At 40.5% G+C, this 27,333-nt stretch overlaps 1 protein-coding gene across 1 annotated transcript; it reads left to right on the forward strand.

The window, feature by feature from the left end:
• The first annotated feature begins 699 nt into the window (after positions 1 to 699).
• On the forward strand, positions 700 to 26,943 carry NIPAL1 (NIPA like domain containing 1). The gene is made up of 6 exons (XM_026508844.4): positions 700 to 816; positions 13,977 to 14,243; positions 18,263 to 18,319; positions 20,459 to 20,549; positions 22,468 to 22,628; positions 23,151 to 26,943. The coding sequence occupies exons 1-6, from the start codon at positions 771 to 773 to the stop codon at positions 23,768 to 23,770; spliced, it is 1,242 nt and encodes a 413-aa protein (XP_026364629.3). The 5' UTR covers positions 700 to 770; the 3' UTR covers positions 23,771 to 26,943.
• The last annotated feature ends 390 nt before the right edge of the window (positions 26,944 to 27,333 follow it).

Consider the following 27,333-nt stretch of genomic DNA (forward strand, 5'->3'; position numbering starts at 1 on the left):
CTCTCCTTTGCTCACCTTGCCTTTGCTCTGGGTAGTATAAACTGTGCTATTAACTTTATTACCTAAGAGTTTCATGGCAGCGGCCTCAATCTTGCTTTTCCTGTTCTTACGCTGATAAACGAAGAGTTAAGATCAATCAGTCCGTTCAACAATACAAGGCACAGGCTTTCACGTGTGGATGGCTTGGTGGAGAAGGAATAGCATGGGAAGAAAGGTGAAAATTGGAAGCTTCTGATAGCACCCAAAGGGCAAAATCTGTTAGAATCAACTTTAGCAGGTAATCAGAGCAGAAGCCCAATGGCTAGCAACTTCCCTACAAAGCCACTAACATCTGCAGCAGGGCTCTCAGAAAGACGAAAATTTTTGGACCTCGGAAGAAGCCAGAAGAGGTACTCAGCACAGACTTTACTCCACTAAAATGCCAGAGAGTTGGCTCGGCGGCCTCCACGCTCTGAGGGACCCTGAGAAGTGTCCCCTGCGCGGCTCCAGCCGCACACCAGAGAGGCCGCTGCCGCTCCCGCCTGTCCCAGGAGGGACCAGGATTTGCAGCCGCGGTCCAAACACCGGGCACTAGTTCCCAGCCAAGACCCCGGGGGCGTGGCTCGCGCGGAGGTCCATCCATCCCATTGGCTGAAGCTGCCCGGGGGTGGAGTGAGCGCTCACCAGTCCCATACACTACAGCTCCGCCCCGTCGCGATTCCTTGGGAAGGAGGAGAGGCCGGGGTGGAAGAGGAGCGACAGCTTGTTCCGAGAAGCCCCGACTGGGGACCATGGGGGGACAGGTGAGGCTACCGCCTGGAGAGCCCTGCCAGGAAGGTGAGTGTCTCTCCCCAGCCCAGGGACCTGGCATCTAGGGTGGTGACGAGACCGGGTGGGCGGTCCCGGGTACTTGAGGAGAAAAGAAATGAATACACCGACTCGTAACGCATTCATTCGCGCGTTTACTCATTCAGTCTTTGAGCCAGTCAATAGATATTTATTGGTGCGTACAATATGCCAGACTCTGGGAAAGCCTGAGTAGAACAAGATAGACATACGTGGCTCCCTCTCTGGTCCAGGAGACAGACCCATGTAAATTACAGCGTGCTGGGTGTCGGGACGGGGAAAATCGGGGTGCTGGGGGAATATTCCCAAGTCTCGTCCCAGAAAGACGCTTCCTCTGACTCAGACTCGCTTCCAGAGTCGGCGGTCGAAGTCACCTGGTGGGCAGAGGGCGTGCCCCGGGACTGGGCGGGAGTCTGTGTTGCGCCCTGCGTTGGCTCCAGAGGGTCAGACCCTGTGGGGGAGGTCAGGCGCCCTCGGCCTCGGAGGAGGGCTCTGGACCCGCCTGGGTCGTCCACATCTGTCTTCGAGATGAAAACTTTTGCAACCCTGCTAGCCTCGCGTCTGACTCGCTGTGCAGTCACTTCTTGGCTACTTAAGGCCAGAGCCCAACAGAAGAGGAGATCCGGGAACTGGGCTCAGTCGTTGGTAGGTTTGTTAACTGCCTGCTGGGCTGGGGTTTCGGACCCCCACGGAATCCTGAAAAATCGCTGGGTCAGGCCACTTGCTCTTTGCCAGGTGTTTACAACACTGGCCCACTTTCCGAAGTCACGGTACAGAACGTGCGTGTGAGCCAGGATAGAAGTAGGGACGGGCAGAGAAAGACAATTATCATATGGTTTCTCTCATCTATGGAACATAAGAACTAGTTAGATCCGTAGGAGAAGAAAGGGATAAAGAAAGGGGGAGTAATCAGAAGGGGGAATGAAGCATGAGAGACTATGGACTCTGATAAACAAACTGAGGGCTTCAGAGGGGAGGAGGGTGGGGGAATGGAGTAAGCTGGTGATGGGTAGTAAGGAGGGCACGTATTGCATGGTGCACTGGGTGTTATACGCAACTAATGAATCATCGAACTTTACATAAAAAACCAGGGATGTACTGTATGGTGACTAACATAATAAAATATATTATTAAAAAAATAAAATTAAAATTAAAAAATTAAAAAAAAAAAAGTAGGGACGGGAATACCTGGGAGCGCACCGGCTGACAGGAAGGGTGTGTCTCAACTGAAATGACAGTTTTCCCCGCGTCGAGGCGAGGGCTGATTTCTAATTTACCCGGTAAGGACATGAAGGTGGGAGGAGTGAAGGGCGTGGCAAGAATGCCTTTCCAAAGTTGCTAACAACTTCCTGGGTTTCCTCTCCACTTGGCTCCTCCAAATTATTCTTTGATGCAGAGAGTTTAAACTAAAGAAAAGGGGGGGGGGGCTGGAGGGAGTTGGAGAGGGTATCAGTGAACTAGCCAAAACTATTGCCAGCAAGAGAGAGAAGGGACACAAAGAAAGAGAAAATGCCTGAAAAACTCACAAACTACTCAAAAGCTGAAGTTTTGGAAGTGGCTACTAAAGCCGCTGGATCTGGAATTATTTCCTAGATAGACTGCATGACCTTTGTCTAAATAATTCCTAAACCAGTAAGTCAGACTATTAATAGTATATCCACCCTTGTTTACCCAAGATCTGTAAGGAGGGTTTGTGAATTACCCTTGCTTGTTTGAACTTAGATGTTTTTCCTGCTTTACTCATGCATTTAGTTCCAACAAGATGTATTCAAACTCAATGCTTAATACCTGTGATTAATTATAATTAATTGTGTGGGAAAGACAAGAGAAATCAGAATCCTTATCAATAGTGGGAAGAGATTAGGCTTTGGCACCAGTCTTCTCAGCTATGACTTAACCTCCTTGAGTCTTCAGCTATAAATTGGGAATAATTTGTACAGTTTACAGTTGTCAGATTACATATGAAGCACAGGTTCAGAGCCTGACATGGAGTAAAGGCTCAATTTTCCATCCATTCATTCATTCATTCATTCATTCAAATAACAAGAATCTATGTGCCAGGCACTGACATGGGTGCTGCTATAGACGGGTTTGTAAGACAGTCTAGTCCTAGACTCTAGTAAGCTTCCCATGCAGCTCACTGTGTAGGAGGCAGATAACATGCAACAAACACATGAATAAAAAAGGACATTACAAGAGTGGTAGGTGTCATGGATAATGTATTGAGAGAGTCGAGGATGTTTAGATTGGGTACTCAGGGAAGGTCCCTTAGAGAAAGTTCTATTCGAGCTGAGATCCAGATGACAAAGAGTTCATCATGAGATCTAAGGATAGAGCATTCCAGCTGGACTTCCATAAAGAAAAAGTTAACGCCATACTTTGTTTTTTACTCTTAAAACCATAGATGTGTCAAAAGACTTCTAATCCAAACTTTTCTTTCTTTGTTTTAAAAAAGATTTCATTTATTTATTTATTTGAGAGAGAGAGAGAGCATGAGTGGGGGGAGAGGCAGAGGGAAAGGGAGAAGCAGATTCCCCACTGAGCAGGAAGGTGGATACAGGCTCCATCCCAGGACCCTGGGATCATGACCTGGGCCAAAGACAGATGCTTAACCAACTGAGCCACCCAGGCACCCCTAATCCAAAATTTTCTTTAAAAAAAAAATTATAAATATATATATATAACACTGTGAAGGGTGTTTTTTCATTTAGGTTTTTCAGACTATATCACATATTCCACACATCTCAGTTTGAGTCCAACAGCCAATAGAGGCTTATTAATTTGAAAATATGACACCATGAAAATACGGTGTAAGAAATACACCCACCTGCATGAAGATTATGTGGCCAGGAACTCTATGGGGTTATGAGGAAACAGGACAGAAAGACTAGGCTGTAAAGAGTTCAAACCATATATCCCAATGCATCTGCTTGAGAATTCTGACCTGGTTTGGCAGTAGGGAGAATAAGCTGGAGATGGAGAGGGATCCAATGGTTTTCAAAGCTTTCTTTGACCATGTGGACCACTTTTCCAGGGTGCAGCCAGCTAGCAGAGCAAAGAATGACATAGATGGGTTTTAGGGCTGATTCAGCCTGGCATGATTTTGAGAGGAAGAAATTAAGGAACTGCATTCTTTGAGAACCAGCTGTATCTCTCTTGTACTGATGAGGGTATGTCCCATATTCATGTATATAATCTTAAATTTTCAAAACGGGTTTGCATAAAAATGTATGTTTATCTTGACACGTAATTAAATTCTGTGTTTTATTAGGTAGTCATTATCTCCTTTTTACAGATATAGAAACCAAGGCCCAAAGAATTGAATAATGTTTCATAATTAGTGATCAAACCAGGCACAAAATTATTTGGGCCTTTGTTTCTCTGTAGGTGCCCATCCCCACTCTCTGGTTCTCTTGGATGCAGTGGTATTCATTTTAACGACTCTGAGATTTTACTCTTAAAGACATCTATGTCAAAACATTTCTCAAAATTCGGGCGCCTGGGTAGCGCAGTCGTTAAAGCGTCTGCCTTCGGCTCAGGGCGTGATCCCGGCGTTCCGGGATCGAGTCCCACATCAGGCTCCTCTGCTGGGAGCCTGCTTCTTCCTCTCTCACTCGCCTGCTGTGTTCCCTCTCTCTCTGGCTGTCTCTCTGTCACATAAATAAATAAAATCTTTAAAAAAAAAACATTTCTCAAAATTCCACCAAGTGAACACAACTTCCATTATCAGGAAAAACTTCATTTTTTTGTGTAATATATAGCTGCTTTTCTATTGCACTAAAAAAAAAATTTCCTCCAGATTTTTGCAAGTTGTTTTTCCAACCATCCATAGATGTCCTAAGTGCTGAAATTCAAAAGTACTCAAAGGTAGTTAAGATTCTCCACTAAAGGTTATTCAGAAAACAATATGCTAAAAATAGTTGAGTCTAATATTTAATACATAATTGTTTTTATTTTTTTAAGTTTTTATTTTAATTCCAGTTAGTTAACATACAATGTAATTTTAGTTTCAGGTGTACAATATAGTGATTCAGCACTTCCATACACCACCCAGTGCTCCTTAATCCCCGTCCCCTATGTCACCCATGCCCCCCCAACCATCAGTTCTCTATAGTTAAGAATCTATTTCTTTCTTTCTTTTTTTTTTAAGATTTTTTTATTTATTTGAGAGAGAGAGAGCATGCATGAGCTGGGGGGAGGAGCAGAGGGAGAGGGAGAAGCAGATTCCCTGATGAGTGAGAAGCCCCACACAGGGGTCTCAATGCCAGGACCCCAAGAACATGACCTGAGCCGAAGGCAGATGCTTAACCGACTAAGCCACCCAGGTGACCCAAGAGTCTGTTTCTTGATTTATCTCTCTTCCTGTTTTTTTCCTCCCTTGCTTGTTTGTTTTGTTTCTTAAATTTTACATATGAATAAAATCATATAGTATTTGTCTTTCTGTGACTGACTTATTTCGCTTAACATTATACTCTCTAGCTCCATCCATGTCATTGCAAATGGCGAGATATTATTCTTTTTTACGGCTGAATAATACCCATTGTATACATATGTATATGCCACATCTTCTTTATCCATTCATCAACTGATGGACACTTGGGTTGCTTCCATAATTTGGCTATTGTAAATAATGCTGCTATAAACATAGGGGTGTTTTTATATTCTGGATTGTAGGATAGTTCTTTTTTTTTTTTTTTTTAAAGATTTTATTTATTTATTTAACACAGATAGCGACAACCAGCGAGAGAGGGAACACAAGCAGGGGGAGTGGGAGAGGAAGAAGCAGGCTCCCAGCAGAGGAGCCTGATGTGGGGCTCGATCCCATAACGCCGGGATCACGCCCTGAGCCGAAGGCAGACGCTTAACCGCTGTGCCACCCAGGCGCCCCATGGATAGTTCTATTTTTAATATTTTGAGGAACCTCCATACTGTTTTCCAGAGTGGCTGCACCAGTTTGCCTTCCTACCAACAGTGCAAGAGGGTTCCCCTTTCTCCACATCCTGGCCAATACCTGTTGTTGATTTTAGCCATTCTGACAGGTGTATTATCTCCTTGTAGTTTTGATTTGCATTTCCCTGATGGTAAGTGATAATGAACATCTTTTCATGTGTCTGTTGATGATCTGTATGTCTTCTTTGAAGAAATGTCTATTCCTGTCTTCTGCCTGTTTTTTAATTGGATTATTTGTTTTGGGGGTGTTGAGTTTCATAAGTTCTTATCTATTTTACCTTTAACATTTAGTAACTTTAGTGATGTACAGGTTGTAAAGTGTGGTGAAAAGAGCAGCAGTTTATGTAGGAAGTCTGATGGTCAGCAGTCCTAGAGTACTTGGCTTCTAAACATGCTGATAGTGGTAAGATTTGTTTAATTTTTAAGATTTTATTTATTTGAGAGACAGAGAGAGAGGATGAGGGTAGGGAGGGGCAAAGGGAAAGAGAGAGAGAGAAGAAGACTCCCTACTGAGCAGGAAGCCTGACGTGGGTCTCAATCCTGGGATCCAGAGATCATGACCTGAGCTGAAGGCAGATGCTTACCGACTGAGCCACCCAGGCACACCATTTTTGTTTTTTTTTTAAAGATTTATTTATTTGTTTGAGAAAGAAAGAGAGAGCATGCACACAAATGAGTGGGGGGAGGAGCAAAGGGAGAGGGAGCGAGAAAATCCTCAAACAGACTCCCCGTTGAGTGTGGAGCTTGATGCAGGGCTCGATACCAGGACCCTGAAATCCTGACCTGAGCCAAAAGCAAGAGTTGGACGCTTAACCGACTGAGGCACCCCTTAATTTTTTTTTTAAATCAGTAGTGTCTTCTCAATTTTACTTTGGTTAATTGAAATAATGGTCTTCTTACCCAGACTTAAGGAGTTTATATGTAGATATATTACTGTGACTTGATTTCCATACTTGCTCACAATCAGTTGTCATTATGTGCCAAATTTTCTCTAAATTATTTCTCATTTCTATTCTGCTCCCCTTGTTCCTGTTTGATAGTTCTCTCACTAAAATTGTCAGCTCCATGAGAACAAAGACCTGTTCACCTCTCTTGTTGGTCACTGTCTCACCCGTACTTAGAACAGGGCCTGGTACTCAGGAATTGCCCAATAAGAATTTGCAAAGGGTTGAATAAATGAATACCTAACATAGTGCCTTGCATGGTAGGTTTTCAACAACTATTTTGTTGAGTGAATAAAAGAAATAGATATATGGATGTACAATGTTGTTATAAAGTCATAATGAAGCTGTGAGAAGAAGTTTGTTTCATCAGCAGCATTAAATAATGATGATACAGTGTTATGATGGAAAGCGACTAAGAAGTTCCTTTTTTTTTTTAAGACTTTATTCATTTATTTGAGAGAGTGAGGGCAAGAGAGCATGAGCAAGGGGATTGGCAGAGGGAGAGGGAGAAGCAGGCTACCCGCTGAGCAGGGAGCCCCATGCGGGGCTGAATCCCAGGACCCCGGGATCATGACCTGAGCTGAAGGTAGCTGCTTAACTGACTGAGCCACCCAGGCGCCCCAGAGAAGTTCCTTTAGAGTGCGAGGGCAGAGAAGGCCTTTCTGAGGAAGTAACATTTTAAAGATTTATTTACTTATTTTAGAGAGAGAGAGAGGGAGTGAGAGCGGGGAGGGGCAGAAGGGAGAGGGAAAGAGAGAATCTCAAGTGGACTCCATGCTTAGCTCAGAACCGGATGGGGGGCTCGATCTCATAACCCTGTGATCATGACCTGAGCTGAAATCAACAGTCGGATGCTTAACCAACTAAGCTACCCAGGTGGCCCAGGAAGTGACATTTGAAAGTGAGACTCAATGAGGAGTTAGCTCTGCTGCAACTACCAAGGCTAAGTGACAAGTAACAAAGCTTTGAGGTGAGAAGGAATTTAGCCTATGAAAACAACAGGACAAAAACAAACAAAAAGCAATTGTAGGGAATGTGGTTAGGGAGAACTGGAGGCAGGATTCTATAGGCTCTTGTAGACTGTGGTGGGAATTTTAGATTTTTCCTAAAAAAGAAGGGAAGCCATTGTGGAATTTTAGAGGGAGAAATGACAAGACTGGACCTACTCATCTAAAGACTCATTTCACCTGATCTTGCCCCCTGCTATATCTTGACGTCATCTCAGGCCATCTCCCTTCTACCACCCCAGTCAGCCTCAAGCACAGTCCTGCCTCAGGGTTTTTGCATTTACACATAGCTGAGAGGTTTGTCCACTTAATTAAAAAAAATCCTTTATGCTACTCTTCCTGCTTTCCATCGTACTCAACATATTATATAGTTATTAGTTCACTTGTTTATTTTGTTGCCCCTCATTAGAATACACATGAGAGCAGGAATTCTACTTTATTTACGATTGTATCCCCAGCTTCTAGAAAATGCCAGCCAGACAGTAGATACTCAATAATTATTGAATCAGTGAGTGAAAAGACGGCTAGTGTTATTTCAGAGAATGAGGGAGAGAGAAGGAGATGCAACGTGATGTCAGAGGTGAGCAGGCTTCCGAGCGTGTAAAGCTTTTAAAGAGTTCAGGATTAGGAGTTTAGATTTTGTTATAACTGCAATGAAAACTCATGGGGGGGGGAGGGAAATTAAGCAGGGGAGTGACATAATCTAATTCACACTGGCTGATATTTGGAGACTACTTTTCAGGGGACATAAAGAAATTCATTCATATTTCTTTGTATGCTAATAGGAATAGGCAAGTATATCAGTCAGCTATTGCTATGTAACATACAGCCCAAAATGCAATGGCTGAAAACAACAGTCCTATATTCTTGCCTATGTGTCTGTAGGTTGGCTGATGGTTGGTTGATCTAGCCTGGGTTCTCCTGGGTGTCTCTGCCTCAGGCTACATGGCCACCTGGGTTTGGCTCCTTCATGTGGGATGAGCTTGGATCTTTTCATTTGGGGCTCAGGCTGAAGGGGCAGCAGCTGCTGAGGGAAGCTCTATTCCTAACCAATACCGAGGTGCAAGAGAGTAAACCGAACTACGTAAATGCATTGGAAGCCTGTCCTCATGTCCCCTCTGCTGCTGTCCCATTGGCCACCAACTCACTTCTAGCCTGACAGCAGAGGAAGAATATTCTGCCCACTTCAGGAGGGGTAAGGGAGTAACTATTTGCTGAATAATAAGCCAAACTAACACATAAAATAGATGGTGACATAATGATTTCCTCAAACTGGAAATATCTTGTAGTGATTGAAAAAGCAGTTTTATGTAATCATTGACATCTTAGGAACCAGCTTTCCTACTGTATGTAATTACCTGAATAATTTAAAGTATTATTCTCTATCTATAGGCAAATTGTACTTGAAAAGATTATTTGAAGCATTGCATCTTTGTATAACATTAATAATAATTTTTAGCTGGCTTTCTTTGTACTTTATGTTTTCACTCTTCTGAAAGAAAAAGAATACTGGCCTGGGAATTGGGTTGCTACTTGGCTGTAATACTGACAATTACATGGCTTTGGCAAGTAACTTAATATCTTGGCATCAGTTTCTTTAAAACGTCTTTCGATTACAAGTGCCCGTGAGTTTAAAGCTGGTGTATCAACAACATTTATGAGCCACTGGGATTGTAAGTAAATTACTCTGGGAACAAAGATTGTGTATGATCAAATCACAGAATTACAGAAGACATCTTCAGAATCGCTGAGTCAAACTCCCCTATTTTAGAGATGAGGAAACTGAAATCACGTGTAAAAATTCAACTTGTCCATGATTAGAGATAGTAACAGAGCTCAAGGTGAGGAGAGGCACAAAATCCATAGAAAACTTAACTTTACTTCGAAATTTTTAGTTTGTGTGTAAGTGAACTTTCACACTTGTACGTGGAAGATGCGTATTAAGTTCACCCCTACGAAACTGTTATGTTTATGGGGTCAAAAATTGTCAAATATCATGAATTACATATATTTCAACATCACTAAGAAGTTTAGCAGTACTGTTTGTGAGAGTATAAACATTGTACACGACTCAAATGTCCACCAGCTGTAAAACAGGAAAACTAATTGTGAGGTAGTCACACAGCGGAACTCTGTAGAACAGTGGGCAAAAACAAGTCCTACAGCCACGCGCATCAACACTGATAAATCTCAAAAACAAGCAAGTCCCCAAAGAATACGTACTGTGTGATTTACATTTTATAAGGTGCAGAAGAAGCAAAACTTAACACTTTGCTCTTTAAAGATATAGTCATATAAGGGAAATCTTTTTTTTTTTTTTAAAGAAAAGCGATCTTATGCAGGAAGTCAGGATATTGTCACTTCTGAGAGGTAATGTTTTATGTCTTAAATTAGGTGGTTGACACATTGGTGTGTATTGAGTTCTTCTTTATAACTGACACATATTTTCTAAATATTAATTACTCAATATTTAGAAAAATTAATAAGAATAATACCAAAGAAGTAATATGCGCTGGGGCGCCTGGGTGGCACAGCGGTTAAGCATCTGCCTTCGGCTCAGGGCGTGATCCCAGCGTTGTGGGATCAAGCCCCACATCAGGCTCCTCTGCTATGAGCCTGCTTCTTCCTCTCCCACTCCCCCTGCTTGTGTTCCCTCTCTCGCTGGCTGTCTCTATCTCTGTCAAATAAATAAATAAATAAATCTTAAAAAAAAAAAAAAAAGTAATATGTGCTCCCTGCTGGCAGGAGTACAAACTGGGACAGTCACTTTAGAGAGCTGTCATAGTATCTATGAAAATAAAACATAATGAATGTAATAGATTTTCTGTATGTTGAATAAAGTTTAAACTCCCTGGATAATTACATTGCTTACTAGAATCTTAAGAAGCCAATTGAGATATCTCTGATTCCTCTGAAATACTCCAGACTCCCTGCCCACACATTCTACTTCACCCATCTGTCCCCTGCCCCCCACTCCACACCCCCTACCCCACACTTCACTCCTCCAGTCCCTCCTTCAGTCACATCTGCTGTAGGCTCTCTCCCCAATAGGCACCCAATGTAAAACAATTTAAGTTCTAAGGTCAGAAACGAGACAAGATTTTTATTATTTTTCCTGCCATAAAACTTGCAGCATTAATAGCTACTACTCACAATAAGAACTTACAAAATGCAACAAAGATTATTTGCTTTCCCTTATCACCCTCTGCCCCCACACCCCCTAAGATGTTGGAAACATTGCTATGTCAACAGCTTAGAAAGAATATTGTTTCACTGGAATGAGCCCTGCCTACACTGTTTTCAGAGATGAAGTTTTGGAATGGTTATGTTAATTACATAGTAAGTAACACCAGTGCAGCCATGCAATTCACTGGAAAGTCCAGTCACATGTTTTCCCAGGAATTCATGTAATGGAAATTCTTACTATAAAAATCACTTTCCATTCTTGGGTTTTCAATGAGATGAACAGTGACTGGAACACTGTTTGCCAACGGCTGGCTTATTTGAAGATAGGCAATTCTTCTTAAAACAACCTGCCTGAAAATTCCTCAGTGTTACAGAATATCCCTAAAGTCCTAATAATTCTCCTTGGAATACTTAGAAGTTTTGACTTAGAATCTATTCTGTATCTTTGAAACAAAGTTGATTCATTTTCAACTTATAGAAATAAGTGAAATAATAATCATGAAAAGCTTGAATGCCATTATTTTACCTTTTTAGGGACCTGCACTTTAATGTTGTTTCTTAACTTTGTACGTGGTAAGTTCAGATAACTGCATAATGTTATGCCAGGGAGGCATATCCAGTTACCAACATTTTGTCCCTAAGACATCATTTGGTCAAACTGTCTTTTGTTCAGATGCCTTCTAAGATTTTGGGGGGTGTAAAACTAATTTTTTCACTGAATTCTAAAATTGTAGATTATTTGTTTTTCTTTGTCTTTTTTGTTTAGAGTAATTCAGAATGGGAAAATATGCTTTTTTAAAGAAAAAATGAAACTGAAAAAAATGAAACTAATGTAACACTGTATGTTAACTATACTTCAATTAAAATGAAATAATGGGGCACCTGGGTGGCACAGTCAGTTAAGCATCCAACAATTGGTTTCAGCTCAGGTCATGATCTCAGGGTGGTGAGATTGAGCCCCGTGTCAGGCTCCATGCTTAGCACAGAGTCTGCTTGAGATTCTCTCTCCCTCTGCCTCTGCTCCTCCTGTTCTCTCTCTCTCTGTAAAATAAATAAATAAATCTTTAAAAAATAAAATAAAATAAAAATAAAAGGAAATTACTATCGGGACTTGATCAAGATAAAAAGCTTTTGCACAGCAAAGGAAACAGTTGATAAAACCAAAAGACAACCGACAGAATGGGCGAAGATGTTTGCAAATGTCTTATCAGATAAAGGGCTAGTACCCAAGGTCTATAAAGAACTTATCAAACTCAACACCCAAAAAACAAATAATCCAATCAAGAAATGGGCAGAAGACATGAACAGACATTTCTCCAAAGAAGACATACAAATGGCAAACAGACACATGAAAAAATGCTCCACATTACTCGGCATCAGGGAAATACAAATCAAAACCACAATGAGATACCACCTCACACCAGTCAGAATGGATAAAACCAACAAGTCAGGAAACAACAAATGTTGGCAAGAATGTGGAGAAAGGGGAACCCTCCTACACTGTTGGTGGGAATGCAAGTTGGTGCAGCCACTCTGGAAAACAGTATGGAGGTTCCTCAAAAAGTTGAAAATAGAGCTACCTTATGACCCAGAAATAGCACTACTGGGTATTTATCCAAAGGATACAAACACAGTGATCTGAAGGGGCACCTGCACCCCAGTGTTTATACTAGCAATGTCCTCAATAGCTAAACTATGGGAAGAGCCCAGATGTCCATCGACAGACGAATGGATAAAGAAGCTGTGGTATATATACAATGGAATATCACTCAGCCATCCAAAAAAAAATGAAATCTCACCATTTGCAACAATGGGGATGGAACTAGAGGGTACTATGCTAAGTGAAATAAGTCAAACAGAGAAAGACAATTATATGATTTCACTCTTATGTGGCATTTAAGAAATAAAACAGAGAATCACAGGGGACGAGAGAAAAAAAATAAAACAAGACAAAACCAGAGAGGGAGACAAACCATAAGAGACTCTTAATTCTAGGAAACAAACTGAGGGTTGCTAGAGGGGAGGTGGGGGAGGGGATGGGGTAACTGGGCAATGGACATTAAGGAGGGCATGTGATGTAATGAGCACTGGGTGTGATATGCAACTGATGAATCACCGAACTCTACTCTGAAACTAATAATACACTATATGTTAATTGCATTTTGATAAAATAAAGTTTAAAAAAAAAGGAAAAAAAAGTTGAGAAGAGGGTCAGAAAATCTTGTCACACTATCACCTTGCTGGCAGGTAGCTTTTCAAGTGGAGAACAGATTTAAAAGTTCCTTATATTGTCTACAGTGGGTTCACTTTGTGTTTTAGTGTTTAGCTTTAAAATTCTAAGACACTGAAAATAATGGGTCTGGTTCAGTAGATTTACGTGTTTATTTGAGTCCTATTCTAAGAAAAGCATACTGATGTTTAACTCATTTTTTTACTAGATTTTATTTAGGAGAAGGTAGATGAGTAGACCTGAAAAATCATTCTTATAGGGAAAGTGGTACAGAAAACTAAACCCACTTTGAACACATTTTCAAAGATGCACCATCACCCCACCAAGCAGGTTAGCTAAATTTCCTATAAGATGCAGACAGTGGATCGTGACGCCTGTCCCTACACTCAGGTATCGCGAACCCTGCTTTCCAGGAGCCACGCTGACCGGGTGGAGGAGGGCGGTGGGTCTGGGGGGCGTGAGGAATGGCTGAGCTGTGGCAACGCCACACGCTACCCTTGCTGCTCTGGCAGGTGCCGTTCTGCTGGAACGAAGAGCCGAGCAAGTATTGCCAGATTCTCCAATTTACATGAGGAAGTCAGACTTTCAGGTGACAGCTCTCTTTTGTAAATGATAACAACTAAACCCTTTTAAAGACATTTTAAGAACCTGTGGGAGCCAAACTGAACTTGTCCACAGGCATGTGAACCACTGGCTGGGAACGTTCCTCCATGTAGTAAAAAATCAGTCTCAGGACCGTCCACTCGGGTTTCTCTTTCTCGGAGAAAAAAGGAGTAAATATTAATGTATCTCCCTTTTGTGTTTGTTGACATTTCCTTCTGTGCTTTTTTCCAGGCTACGTGCTGTCTCTGCTCTGCCCCAACTCCTCCCAGGCCTGGTGTGAGATCACAAACGTGTCACAGCCGCTGGCTTCTTCTGTCCTCTACAGGGACCTGAATTCCAGCAGAAGCAACTTGAGCACTTCTGCAAAAGTCGAAAACAAATACAGTCTGTATGTGGGCCTGCTGCTGGCAATCGGTTCAAGTATTTTCATTGGCTCCAGCTTCATACTGAAAAAGAAGGGCCTCTTGCAACTGGCCAAGAAGGGCGTTACCAGAGCTGGTAAGAAACGGATGCAACTAGCCAATTCAGGTTTCTGCAGCAACTGCAGAAATGACCCTGTTGTAAGACCTTAGTGCTATAGTAATAATATTTTATTGTCTCTATCTTAACCCCTATTCTCTGTTCTTAGCAAATCTCCCACGCAGTTTTTAGGATTGAGCCAGCTGTGTCTCCTTTGGGGTGAAACTAAAGTTCTTGTTCCCAGAGGTTGAGAGTGTGACTTGAGTCCTTCTTTCATAGCTTTTGTGTGCAATTTCAGTATTCAAGGTCAGACGCTACTTCCCTGCTTAGAACAATCAGTGGCTTCTCTTTGCACTCAGAATTAAACCCAAACACCTTTCCACAGTCTCTTACCTCCTGCGTAAAATGGCCCTTGCAACCTCTCCAGCTGTATCTTCTGATACCCTGCCTGTCACCGACTTTTCTCTGCTTCCCAGAATAGACCAAGTTCTTTGCCACCTCCAGGTCTTTTCCCTTCCCCTGGGACTCCCTTCATTTGGCTGACTCATCCGTCAGACTTCAGCTCAAGTATCAGCACCTTCGCTGGTTTTCCTGTCTGGGGAGGTGTCCCTCACCAACCCCCCCTTTACTCTCTCTTATTGCGCTAAGGGTTTCCTTCATTGTACCTAAAATAATCTGTCATTGTAAATGTATTGCTTATTTACTCGCTGATTGATAGCAGATGGAGAAGAGCAGGAACCTTCCCTAGGATAGTGTTTAAGACCCAATAAATATTTGTTAAATCAATAAATGGACAGCAATAGAATTAGGCTGCTGTTTATAGTGACGTTTCACACGCTGAGTAACTCAGCTTAACTACCCCCCATTAACCATGAACTTCTATGCATTCTTTTTTGCTTTTTTTTTTTTTTTGCCATTTTGATGTAGTCAATATACAAACACTTCACGTATTTAATGTATACAATTTGATGAGTTTGGACATATGAAAATACCTGTGATACCATCACTATAATCAAGATAATAAACATATGTATTACCTCCCACAGTTTTCTTATGTCCCTTTTCCTTCTTTTTTTTTGTCATCAGACTATGTAACATGAGGTCTGCTCTCCTGTATTTTTTTTTTTTTGCTCTTTCAGACCTTTTTATTTACAGTTTGTGTTCAGTGCAAATCAATTCTATAATATGAGAAGTTACTATGAATCAAAGCCTAAATACACGAACACAATATACAATCCAGAATAGCTGTACAGCACTCAGGTGTGAAACAAAACAGTGTTTACTCACATACACAGCAGCTTGCCATCTGTTGGTTATGGTTGTTTCAGTGTAGGTCCCTAAAGATGGGTAAAAAAGACTTTGGTTATCAAGGCTACTGTGGCCATATTAGATATTTGATATTAGATGGGAACATCTAACCATCAGTGCATGACCATGCAAACAAAAGTCCTTACAGTGTCTATTTTTAAAAAGCTTTCTGTGCATCAAGGCAGACAACATCCAAGATTAGTTAAGAGATGATTTCTTAAAATGTGGCTTAAGAAGTAGGGACATGGAGGCGCCTGGGTGGCTCAATGGGTTAACCGTCTGCTTCGGTCATGATCTTAGAGTCTTGGGATGGAGCCTCACATCAGGCTTCCTGCTCAGCGGGGAGCCTACTTCTCCCTCTCCCTCTACCTCTCCCCCTGCTTGCGCTCACTCACTCTCTCTCTCTCTGTGTCAAATAAATAAGATCTTTTTAAAAATAATTAAATAAATAAATAAAAGTGGCTTTTCAATCCACTGGAGAAAGGATGGATTATTCAATCAAAAGTGTTAAGACAATTGGCAAAAATTAGAGGAAAAAATATGAGTTCTACTTCATACCATTCAGGAATTTAAAATGAAATTATTTTTCTCAAGAAACCTAAAAGAAGGTCTTTCTAAGCATGCAGATAAAGGAAGAATCTATCCTGTATAAAGGAAGAGACTATCTGGATTGATTTTTTTTTAAAAAAATCCTACATGGAAACGCCCCCCGCCAGTCCCAGGCTCATATGTCATTTGCTTTTAGTTTTAGTTTAGTGTTTCCAAAATATATGACAGACAAAGGATATTAAGATCCACAGTTGATAAGAAAAAGATTAGTACCCTAAGATACAATAGGCAAATACATAAACAAGAAACTCACAAAATAAGAAATGCAAGTGTCCAAAAACATATATAAGTAAATGTTATTTCACTAGTATCAAAAGAGATACCATCATATAAAAAGGAGCTCCTGGGTTGTTTACCATTTTTCTTTTTTTTTTTTTTTGGTTAGGGGAGGGGAGGTCAGGGACAGAGGGAGAGAGAAAGAGGGAATCTGAAGCAGGCGTCAACGCCCAGCACAGAGCCGATCATGACCCTGAGATCATGACCCCAGCCGAAATCAAGAGTCAGACGCTTGGATGCTTAGCCAGCTGAGTCACCCAGGTTCCCCTGTTGCCTGTCATTTTAACAAGGTTTCGTTTTTTCTTTAAAAAGCCCTGTGTTGGTAAGGGACTCTGGAAAAAAAATAGCCCTCCCAAACATTGCTGGAGGCAGTATAAACGGGTACAGACTTTCCTAAGAGCAATTTGGTAAAGTTTAAAAAATGTCAATGTCTTAAAACCTAGTAATTCCACTTCTGGAAATTTATCTTAAGAGGTGAACAAGTATACCACCTATAGTTACATACCAGAGTATTTATTTAAGGGTTTTATATAATGAGAACAAAAGTAGAAACTCAGTGTGTGTGTGTGTGTAGCTGCACACAGGTTAAGTAAATAATGATATGTCAGATTTTGAAATAATATTCAACCAGTAATTAAGGACATGAGAAAGTATTTATGATAATTAAGTTTTTTAAAGACAGATTATGAAATTATATTGTAATATTCCAATTTAATCATTTGCACATTTTGTAAGAAGAAAATCCTAAATAAATAAACTACTTTGCAAGATAATCTTCACAGCTACTACATCCTGTTTAGTTTAATTATAACAACATCAGAGAGGTCAAATCCATAGGATTAAGTATATTAAAATTGGTGAGAAAATTCCATTTTCTATAGCAAACATAACAATGACTTTAGGTCACAGATTACAGTAAAGAAAAGATAACCCTTGGAATATTGAGGAAAGCTTTCTATCGTTTTCAGTAGACTGGAAAGAAACTCAATTTCATAACGCTAAAGTAGAGAATGAGGAAGAGTCCAGCTGGCTTAAGCTTGTTATTCTCTGACTGACTATCCAAAATCTCGAAAGCTCTGTCAACCATCTTCTTCCCTTTAAGGTCCTCATTAGGTAGCAATATAATTTACAATTTATGGGTTTCTGTCTTTAATTTTAACTGTAGCTGAAACAAAGAATTGAGGGCTTACAATATTCTGTGCCCACACCTCTGGCGGGCATAAATACAGTAAGTCTAATGATGAAGTAAAATTCTTGCAAATGAAAAACTTACTTTCTATAGAAATGAAAAGTGATGTCATCGAAAGCAGTTCGAGATCCTTAGGAATGACCAAGTAAATAAGCTGAAGACTAGCTATACTGAGTTGGCCTTAATGTGGGGTCTCAGTGGTGTGTCTCTCGATCGGGTGGGGGCCCCCAAATGTGGGGCGACGATAGGGTGGAAGCCACTGGTGTGGGAGGTGAAAGAATTCACCTGAGGCAGAACAAAGGAGACAGAAGTTGAGTGAATAGACCAGAGGGTGTGGTGGGCAGGGCCGCAGGGGAGAGGCTGTCTGCCATGAGGTGGGGGCTGTTTCTAAATGGGAAGATAAAGAGGTATGGGGACGTATGGAATTCTCCCTTTTTCAGCCGACTGTGTGTAGTTGTAAGTAGCCCAATGGTCAGTGAGGGCCTGTGGCCATCTTGAGGTGGGTCTCCTGATGGGCCTTTTCTGCATTCCATTGCTCAAGCCTGTTTACCTGAAAGCAGGCTCCACTTCAGTCTTGCCTTTTCCAACCATATTGCATTACTTCTCCTAGCAGTCAGTTCTTCAAACCTTCTTCCTCCACTTTAGAACCTAATTTTAATTTTTATTATGTTCCTAGGACAAGGTGGACATTCTTACCTCAAGGAATGGCTCTGGTGGGCAGGATTACTCTCAAGTAAGTGCTTACTGCTGAGAATAGTGTTTGCTTGTAAAATGATAAATAAATTACACGGAATTGTTTAACATTGATTACTTTTATCTTCTTGGTGAAGGATGGCATTCAAGTCTAGAAATTTTCGTGTGGGTATAATATATTGTCTTATATATAAAATATGTCGTATATTTTTAGAATTAATTATTCCTCTTCTCTCCCTGCACCTCCATGTTCTCAATACTATCTTGGAATGCAAGGGGGAAAAGTTAACATTTGAAATATTATATTTTATCACAAGCTTCTCCTTCGATTATATTTTATTCCCCAGAACAATGGAGGAAAATGCCTTCTTCCCACATTTCCCTGCTCCTAATTCAAATCAGTGACGGTTCTAGCTGCATGTTTTCTAAGGAATGGGTGCATTTTCCTGGTCAGAACCAAAACATGGGTAGATTAAAGTCCCTTCTGGCTGCTTAGCACTGAACAAATGGAGAGAAGATGAAGCTTGTTGGCCCTCCCCTTCTCCCAGACTTGCCCCGAGGACTACCTGAGACTGTTGGATGGGAAAGCACTTTATAGAGGCTCATACGGTGTGCAGAGAAGGCAGTGTTCTCGCTCATGGGCACTTTTGAAGATTTCTATCTCCTCCCCTAACTCCTCTGAATAGTCTTAAATCCCAAACCTAAAACTTCCGAAGGTGGGAGCCTCTCGTTTCTCACCACCATCACCCTCTGTATCAAGAAGCCTCAGACTCCATTTATTTTCCCGTACCAAGTGACACACTTCAGGACTTGTGTGGTCCTCTTATGCAAAAGAATTGGATAACTTTTCTTTAATATTAGCATCTCAAAAGATGATAAATAAAAATTATTTAAATTTAAACTTGTATAGCCCTTTCCGTTGTTAAGGTGTTTTCTGTTTTCTTACTTAATTGGAATAAAAGTTGACAGGGACTGAATAGAGAAGATTCCAGATAGATATTTTGGATGACTTTTTCTCCTTTTCTCTCTCTCCTTGTGTCTCCTCACCCTCTACCCACACGATAGGATGAAAATATAACGAGAATGTTATGTGGCTAGATTTTATCTAGTGACAAACATACAGCACTTCAATCATGAAATTAATATTTTCCTGGAAAGCTGTCAATAGAGCTAAAATATAAATACTATCAAGTATTCAAGAAAGTTTCATATTTGAAGAAAACTGCCATAGCTCTTCTTAGAAAAGCAGTCTCCCAATTGTTCTGTTCTGGAAGTTTCTATATGTGTTATATTTCCCCAAACCTGAGTACTCCTGCAGATTTGGCTGCAGGAGAGGGGGAGGCCAGGAGCATAGCAACCACAGAGGGGAAAAGAAAAAGTATTCTGGTGTCTTTTATCTGTTCCAGAGACTCTCTCTACAGTCTAAGTGTTTTCTTGGCGTAGGTTGCCCTCATGAAATACTACATTTGTGGGCAAATGTTCAGTTGTGACCCACAAGAATAATTTGGCCCCAAGACAAGAGTCTTGTCCTGAGAGGGAGTTTCCCTCACTCTAGAAATCATCTCACAGACGTCTGGAGTTCTTCAGATAAGAGAAAGATTGCAGGAGCACATCTTTATGATTTTAAAGCTGCCCTCTGGGTCTCCTTGAGCTTCTAAGATACCGTTAAGGTGCTTTGGGATCATCGACAATCAGAGGCGCCTGGCCCCCTGGGCCCGTGGTAGGCAGTTCTGGCTGTCCCCGCCGGTCAGTAGGTCTCTGCAGAGCATTCTAATTTGCCGCATGGTTTTTTTGTTAATGCGCTAACAGTAGGCATTCTTGAGCACGTAGAATTATTCTTTGCTTAGGCCCAAACTACCTCTAATTAGATTTTATCGAAGTGACCAAATATGGTTTTGTTAGTGACAGAACTAAAATCTCTATTGGAAGTTACTTAAAATGTGTATTCATCTGTCACCACTTTTCGCATTGAGTTTATATCACCAGGTAATCACAGTTTCTCTGCATCCCTTAATAGCAGTCCTCTCCCACCCTCCGTTAGAAAAAGTTAAACTGTTCCTTTGAGCTGGATCTGTCAGGATCTTCGGGATAGAAGTCCATCACTTTGCATGTATCATTGCGTTTTCTCTTCTGACAAGTAAGTCCATCTCTCATATGACTACCGTGGCTTGTTTTCCAGTGGGAGCCGGAGAAGGGGCCAATTTTGCAGCTTATGCTTTTGCACCTGCCACCTTGGTCACCCCGCTGGGTGCTCTGAGTGTTCTCATAAGGTACGTGAGAAATGAACTTGGCTTCCTTTTTTTTTTTTTTTAAGATTTTATTTATTTATTTGTCAGAGAGAGAAAGAGAGCACAAGCAGGGGGAGCAGCAGGCAGAGGGAGAAGCAGTTTCCCCGCGGAGCAAGGAGCCCAATGCGGGACTGGATCCCAGGACCCTGGGGTCATGACCTGAGCTGAAGGCAAACGCTTAACCGACTGAGCCACCCAGGCGTCCCTGAGCTTGGCTTCCATAGAGATGTCAGTGCCGTGATGAGTATAAACCACAAGAAATACATTGCTAAGCATATCTTAAAACAAATTCTCATACAGCTCATTTGAGAAGACACAAGAAAGAGCAGTAGAAGCAGGGAATAAATTGTGTTGTTATTTAGAAAACCTCTGAGAGTGGGCCTGGTTTCCTGCTAATATAAAGTAATCATGTGTTATGTTTACGTTTATTCAAAGACGTTTCGCAGATTTCTCTCTCTCTCTCTCTCACCTGAACACATTGCCCATTCAATCCTCTCTGTTGTCATGGTGGTCAATGACCATAGTGGTCAGAGGACTTTTAAAAGCACAGTGTTTGGGTTAAATTTCAACTCTCATTTAAAGTCTTCCATTGTTTGCCAGATAGTTATGTTTGGAGACCTTTTGAAACAGGAATAATTTTCATGTTCATAGAACACAGATCTCATTTTTCTGAGTGGTCATTATCATGATCCCAAATGAACGTGTTCAGTGGGCGCATGAACTCTTACAGCTAAGCAACTCTTTTATTTATTGTAATTTTTCTATTCCTTTTCTCTCCATTATCCACCTCTAGTAGAAAGCCTATGACTAGGCCAACCCACTTCTTTTCACCTTCTTTGTAGGACTGTTTGAGAAGTAAATGAGTCAGTACACATAGAGCTCTAGAACCCTGTCTATGCATGGAACCGTAACTCTTAGTAGTAGCAGTATTTTGGCTGAGGCTCACAAGTCCTCACACGTGGCCGCATGAGGATGGCTCTAAGAAGGCGCCAGGTAATGGACCACAGTCTCAGGTGCACCTCTGTCCAGATCATACCCCCGTGGGAGTGCCAGGGCATCAAGGGAAGGAGGTGGGTGTGCGGGAGCCACGGCAGACCTGTTTGGTGGAGCCGCAGGGTGGCATAGTCTGTGTCCATGGCGGCGCCCACAGAACTTCCTAAGGCCATGGCAACCCAAGAGTGGGGACTGCTGAGTAAGTGAAAGTATCAGGGCGGTAGCAGCTGGTAAGAAAACACTTCCAGTATTTTGACAACCCATATGGTTGTACTGTGCGCACTAGCTAAATACCAGCCCCGAGCAGAGCGGTCCTTCTTTAGACATGTATCTTTTTTTGAAGCTTTCATGAGCACACATAGTCTCAATGAATTATGCCAGTAAGATGTAAAAGATCTTCCATTTTCTTTGGCTTTGTGGGAGAAGATGGGGAAACTGAAAATTAATTGAGTGGGATCTACCTCTCTTGGGAAGATGACACTGGTTCAGAATGTCTGTTAAAACCCTTTTGCTAAAAAGGAAACAGATTTGACGGACCATTTTTTTAAAAGATTTTATTTATTTATTTATTTGACAGAGAGAGACACAGCCAGCGAGAGAGGGAACACAAGCAGGGGGAGCGGGAGAGGAAGAAGCAGGCTCCCAGCGGAGGAGCCTGATGTGGGGCTCGATCCCAGGACTCCGGGATCACGCCCTGAGCCGAAGGCAGACGCTTAACGACTGAGCCACCCAGGCGCCCCTTGACTGACCATTTCTGAGTCTTAAAACTAATCAGGGTTTTCAGCATCCCGTAGCATATTCAGATCAGTTGATTGGCAACTGGGATAGAGTGGTAGGTGACTTGTCAGCTGCTATGGAATCCAGTGTTAATTGAATGAGAGTGATTTTTTTTTTCTTCTCCCAACAGTGCAATATTGTCTTCCTACTTTTTAAATGAGCACTTGAACATTCATGGGAAAATAGGCTGTATATTAAGTATATTGGGGTCAACTGTGATGGTTATCCATGCCCCACAAGAAGAGGAAGTCACTTCTTTGCATGAAATGGAAATGAAATTGAGAGACCCAGGTCTGTGATTCAACCAAAAGAAACACTCAGATTCTGTTCCACTTTCTCTCCTCATAGATGAGTTTGTAATACTGTAAAAGGCTCCCTTCAAGCCTCGTTGTGGGTTGTATGATACAGTAAGTTTTGATTGTATTACAAGTCTTCGGTAAAGGTGACACAACGTACTGGTCCATCCATGCTTGCTCTCGACACACTGAAAGGAGATGGGGATAGGAGGGGCAAAAAGCATATACGCCAACTCCAACTTTGGCCACTTTCCCCCTCTGAAAATAAAAAGTCAATCAGATGATACCTGCCGTACCTCATAGTGTTATCTGTGAAATTCAAATGATCATTTGTGAAGGTCCATTGTAAAATGGCGAGAGCCATGCAGAAAAATGTTGTTTTGTTTTTGTTGTTTTAATTTAATTTCACTTCCCTTTCTGAAACACTTACACTCCTAACTCATGACTAACAAGATTTTCCAAAAGATATGATCCTATTAGCATTTTCTGAAGTTGAATTCTTTTCTCTTCCAAACAGGATTTATTTCCTTTGCTGTAGTCATAACTGTGATCTCGTTGGTGCTGATTTTGATTGTGGCTCCCAAGAAGGGACAGACCAATATATTGGTCTACATTTCAATCTGTTCATTGATTGGAGCATTTTCAGTTTCTTCTGTCAAGGGCCTGGGAATTGCCATTAAGGAACTGTTGGAATGGAAGCCAGTTTACAAGCATCCCCTGGTCTTTGTTTTGCTGGCTGTACTTGTGCTCTCGGTGACGACACAGATTAACTATCTCAACAAGGCACTGGACACCTTTAATACATCTCTTGTGACTCCCATTTATTATGTGTTCTTCACATCCATGGTTGTAACTTGCTCCGCCATCTTATTCCAAGAATGGTACGGCATGAAAGCTGGAGATATCATCGGGACCTTGAGCGGGTTCTTCACCATCATCAATGGCATCTTCCTTCTACATGCTTTTAAGCACACGGACATTACCTGGAGTGACCTGACTTCCACTACTCAGAAAGAAGTCCTGTCTCTGAATGGTGGTGAAGACAAGTATGTCTTACTAGAGAACACAGAATGTTCAACCCCAGGATTCAATGATGACATTACCTTGTTTAGCAAGCCTGAGGATCAAAGTCTCTAGAAACCCTGAACTTTAACCACATAAGACATTTGGAGAGGATAAATGCTTGATTTTTTGAAGAACTATTAGGAAAGCTGACATTTTTAAAGTTCTAACTAACAATCTAGATGTGAGCCCCCCCCCCCCCAAAACAAAGCCTTCCTTTTGGCCATCAAATTTCAAAATCAAGGTGTGGATCCTCTTCCAGAAGACTTCTACTGTTTTTCATTTCTACAAACTTGAAATATTCTCTAAGCACAAAAGAAGTTAGAGTTATATGAATCTCTGAGTAATCTCTTCTGGTCACAATAGATTTGTTTCTGCCAGGTGGCTCTTCATTTCTTTGGCTGCTATTCTTAGTAATTCATAGATAAACTTAACTATGTGCTGATAAGCAGAGTATCAATCATCATTCTCTGATGAGTCATAGTTTCAAATTATTAAAACTGAGAAGAGAAGGTACTGATGCTCCCCCCCCACTTCTATAACTTCCTTCTTTCTAAACTAGATAGCTAAAGAGTGAGTGTTAAAGAAAAAAATAGGCCTACCTTGGAAATTTGCTCCTTGGTGGGCTAGAATGCACCAGACACACAGCCCGTGAAGGGCTTATGAATTGTAATTCATTGCCATATCAGAAAAATTTATTACCAATTCAAAATTGGAGAATGAAGAGGAAGAGAAATTTTTAAATGAAACACAGTATTTTTTTCTTTTCACACACACAAAAAATGCAAATGATTACATTCAAGGCTTCTTTTAACTCAAACCTGAACAATGTAAGACAAAATTGAATTTCTGTAGAAGTCCAAGTGATTTCAGCTTTAGGGTTTCTTATATTCACTTTGTCCCTTTCTCTGTTATCCCAAAGGTCATTTTTCCTGTTGACAGAGAGATTTTGTAAAAGTAACTGGTACATTACTTTAGAATTATATGGTACACCTCAATTTTCTCAAATGTCTAATCCCCAAAGGGTAAGTTTTCCACAGACTGTTTGGAAACAATTAGAAAAAAATCTTTGCAAAACCCTGAATGAGTTATCATAATTGTTCTCTTGAAATTTGGCACTTTCACCATTATTAAGGAAATTATAGTTAGTCACTAACCTTTTTAACAATATACATATCCTACCACTATAAGTGGTAGATTGTCTTTTTCTGTTGAATTTCATCCTGACCATATTTTCCATACATTTTTATTGAGAAGGTTTTGGGAGAATAGGAAGGGGAGTGAACTTCCCAGAAAACAAAATATTAAGACCTCAGGGACTACTACAGAAAAATACCTTTTGCATATTAAGACTTCTGTACAATTTTCCTGTCTCCAAGTGCACAGCAGGAATAACATTTTTGGTGGTTTGGCTTTCATGTTTATGGACAGATCACTCACTGATTTCATGAGAAAGAAATTACCTAATTCCAGACTAAACTTATTTCTGTCAAAACAAAAATCCTAACCAAAAAGTTACGACATTAAGACAAAAACAAAACAAAAAAACCACTTCGGGTTGATTCGATTTTTCTGTTCCAACATCAGATTTTATTAGTTTTATTTGTTTGTTTGTAATCTAGCTCAAGCCCATCCTGGGTAATAATAATAAATTCTCTAATCGAGAATTCTGTTCAACTGACATAGGCATTTTCCAGTTCTGTTGAGCTCTGACCGATGTTCCCAGGGATGTCCTGAGGTGACCATGAAGCTGGAAAGGGCTATCAACAGTGTCTTCAGCACAGGTCAGTGTTGAGTGCACCCCAGTGCATTCTTATTTTTGACAATTGATAATCCATGGAAGATACATGGGTTGATACCTCAGGTCAAGTACGCGTTTACTCTGTTGATTGCTGTTTAATTGTATATCAGATATATAAGCTATGAACACAAGTTTGTAGGAAAAGTATTTTCTGAAAAGGTAGTGTTTAAAAATGGTAGAAATTCTTTGAAAGTTCTTTTTTTCCCTATTGAAAAATTCTACTGGTTTCTCCAGGATACTTCCTTAGTAAGGAAATTAAGGGCATCCAGCCTAAGGCCGTGGTGGTTCTCCACGCTAGTGAAATTCAGTGTCAGGTATTTCTTAAATGTCACCTGTTACAGAGCTTTGCCTTTGGTGTACTGTGCCCAGCTAAAGGTTCATGGAACACAAGAACTCATGTGTACCCTGGATTGGAAAATGAACTGGTGTTGACATACATGCCCAGGAGAAAGGCTGAGAAAGATTTAACAAGTTGAAATAGGTTGCAGAAACAATAAAATATTTTTAAAATTCTAAAAATCCCTGGTGGGTCTATGCATTGAAAAACCAAAATGTTACTGTAAATCTAACACTAACAATAATTTTTCCCAAATGGGAAGCTACTGTCTAAGAAGGAATAAAATGCTGGATCCCTGTATTCAGCCTAACTACGTTAGTCTTTACTGGGAGTTTCATATATGTATATATCTTAATATATATCTTTATCTCACCTAGGTATCGTAAGATTTATTATGTGAATATCTGCACATGGGTCATTAGGGATTACAAAGCTGTGTTCACACAGCCAGATTGAAAGTTTTCCCAAATTCTGTAAATATAATAGTTTCATCTTATTTTTTTATATAATTTTACTCTTAGGTCAATGGCTAAGAACGTTATTTTTAGTTCAGATTGCAGAGAATGTTCATGAAACTCTTCAGATTTAGCAGCACGAAATTAACGCCTTTGTTTAAAGAGTGCAGAATGAAATACCCGGAAAGCACCCACGTTAGGCCTGATGTATGAGGCATTTAACAGAATTTAGTTCTCTTTGAATCAACATTTGGATTCTTATAGTCTTATTACTAGACAGTTAAGGACCATAAGTTGCCAATTTCAGACATCCTTCATCTTTCTTAAGTTGTATCACATTAGCTTGTTTTAAAGAAACCAAGTGAAAATGAATTCCATCATTATAACTATCTCAACACCAAAGTGATCCAACAAAAATATTTTTTCTGAAAGCCCATAAAACTGAACTAAATGCAATCTTCACATTCTAACAAAACTTTGTGGAAAAGTAATTTGTATGAATATATATGAAATATTCTCAAATATTTTGAATAAACTCTAGAGTCATGAAATTTTCTATTTTTCCAATGTTTATACATACTGGTCATTTTAGAAAGTTTACAAATTTTAATGTTTCTGTATATTTTTCATTTGCAATAAAATGTGGTTTAATTATGGTTGTTGGAGTTCAATTTTTAGTTTATTGAAGTTAAGTATATGTAATGGCAAAAATAACCCGTTTAGATTTGAGATTTTTTTTTTTTTTTAAGTTTTGAGGTTAAAAAAAGAATCTGCACTTAGGTTAATTTTGGTCTATCATTTTCCTTGAAATTGAAATCTGTTTTTTACAAGAAGGCTCGCCACAAAACCATTTCCTGTATAATTGATTTGACACCTGAACCAAAAGTAGGAGAAACTGTCTTATCTTTAAATAATTGTATTGAACAAGACAGGTGTTCAAAGCAGTCAGTATAATGAAATCTCTCAGTTCAGAAATTTAAAAGGAGAAAGCATTATCAAAATATTTGGTAGCATTGCATTACGTTAAAATTTACATTTACAAACC

Source organism: Ursus arctos, unplaced genomic scaffold, assembly GCF_023065955.2.
Source record: "Ursus arctos isolate Adak ecotype North America unplaced genomic scaffold, UrsArc2.0 scaffold_9, whole genome shotgun sequence".
NCBI classification, from domain to species: Eukaryota; Metazoa; Chordata; class Mammalia; order Carnivora; family Ursidae; genus Ursus; species Ursus arctos.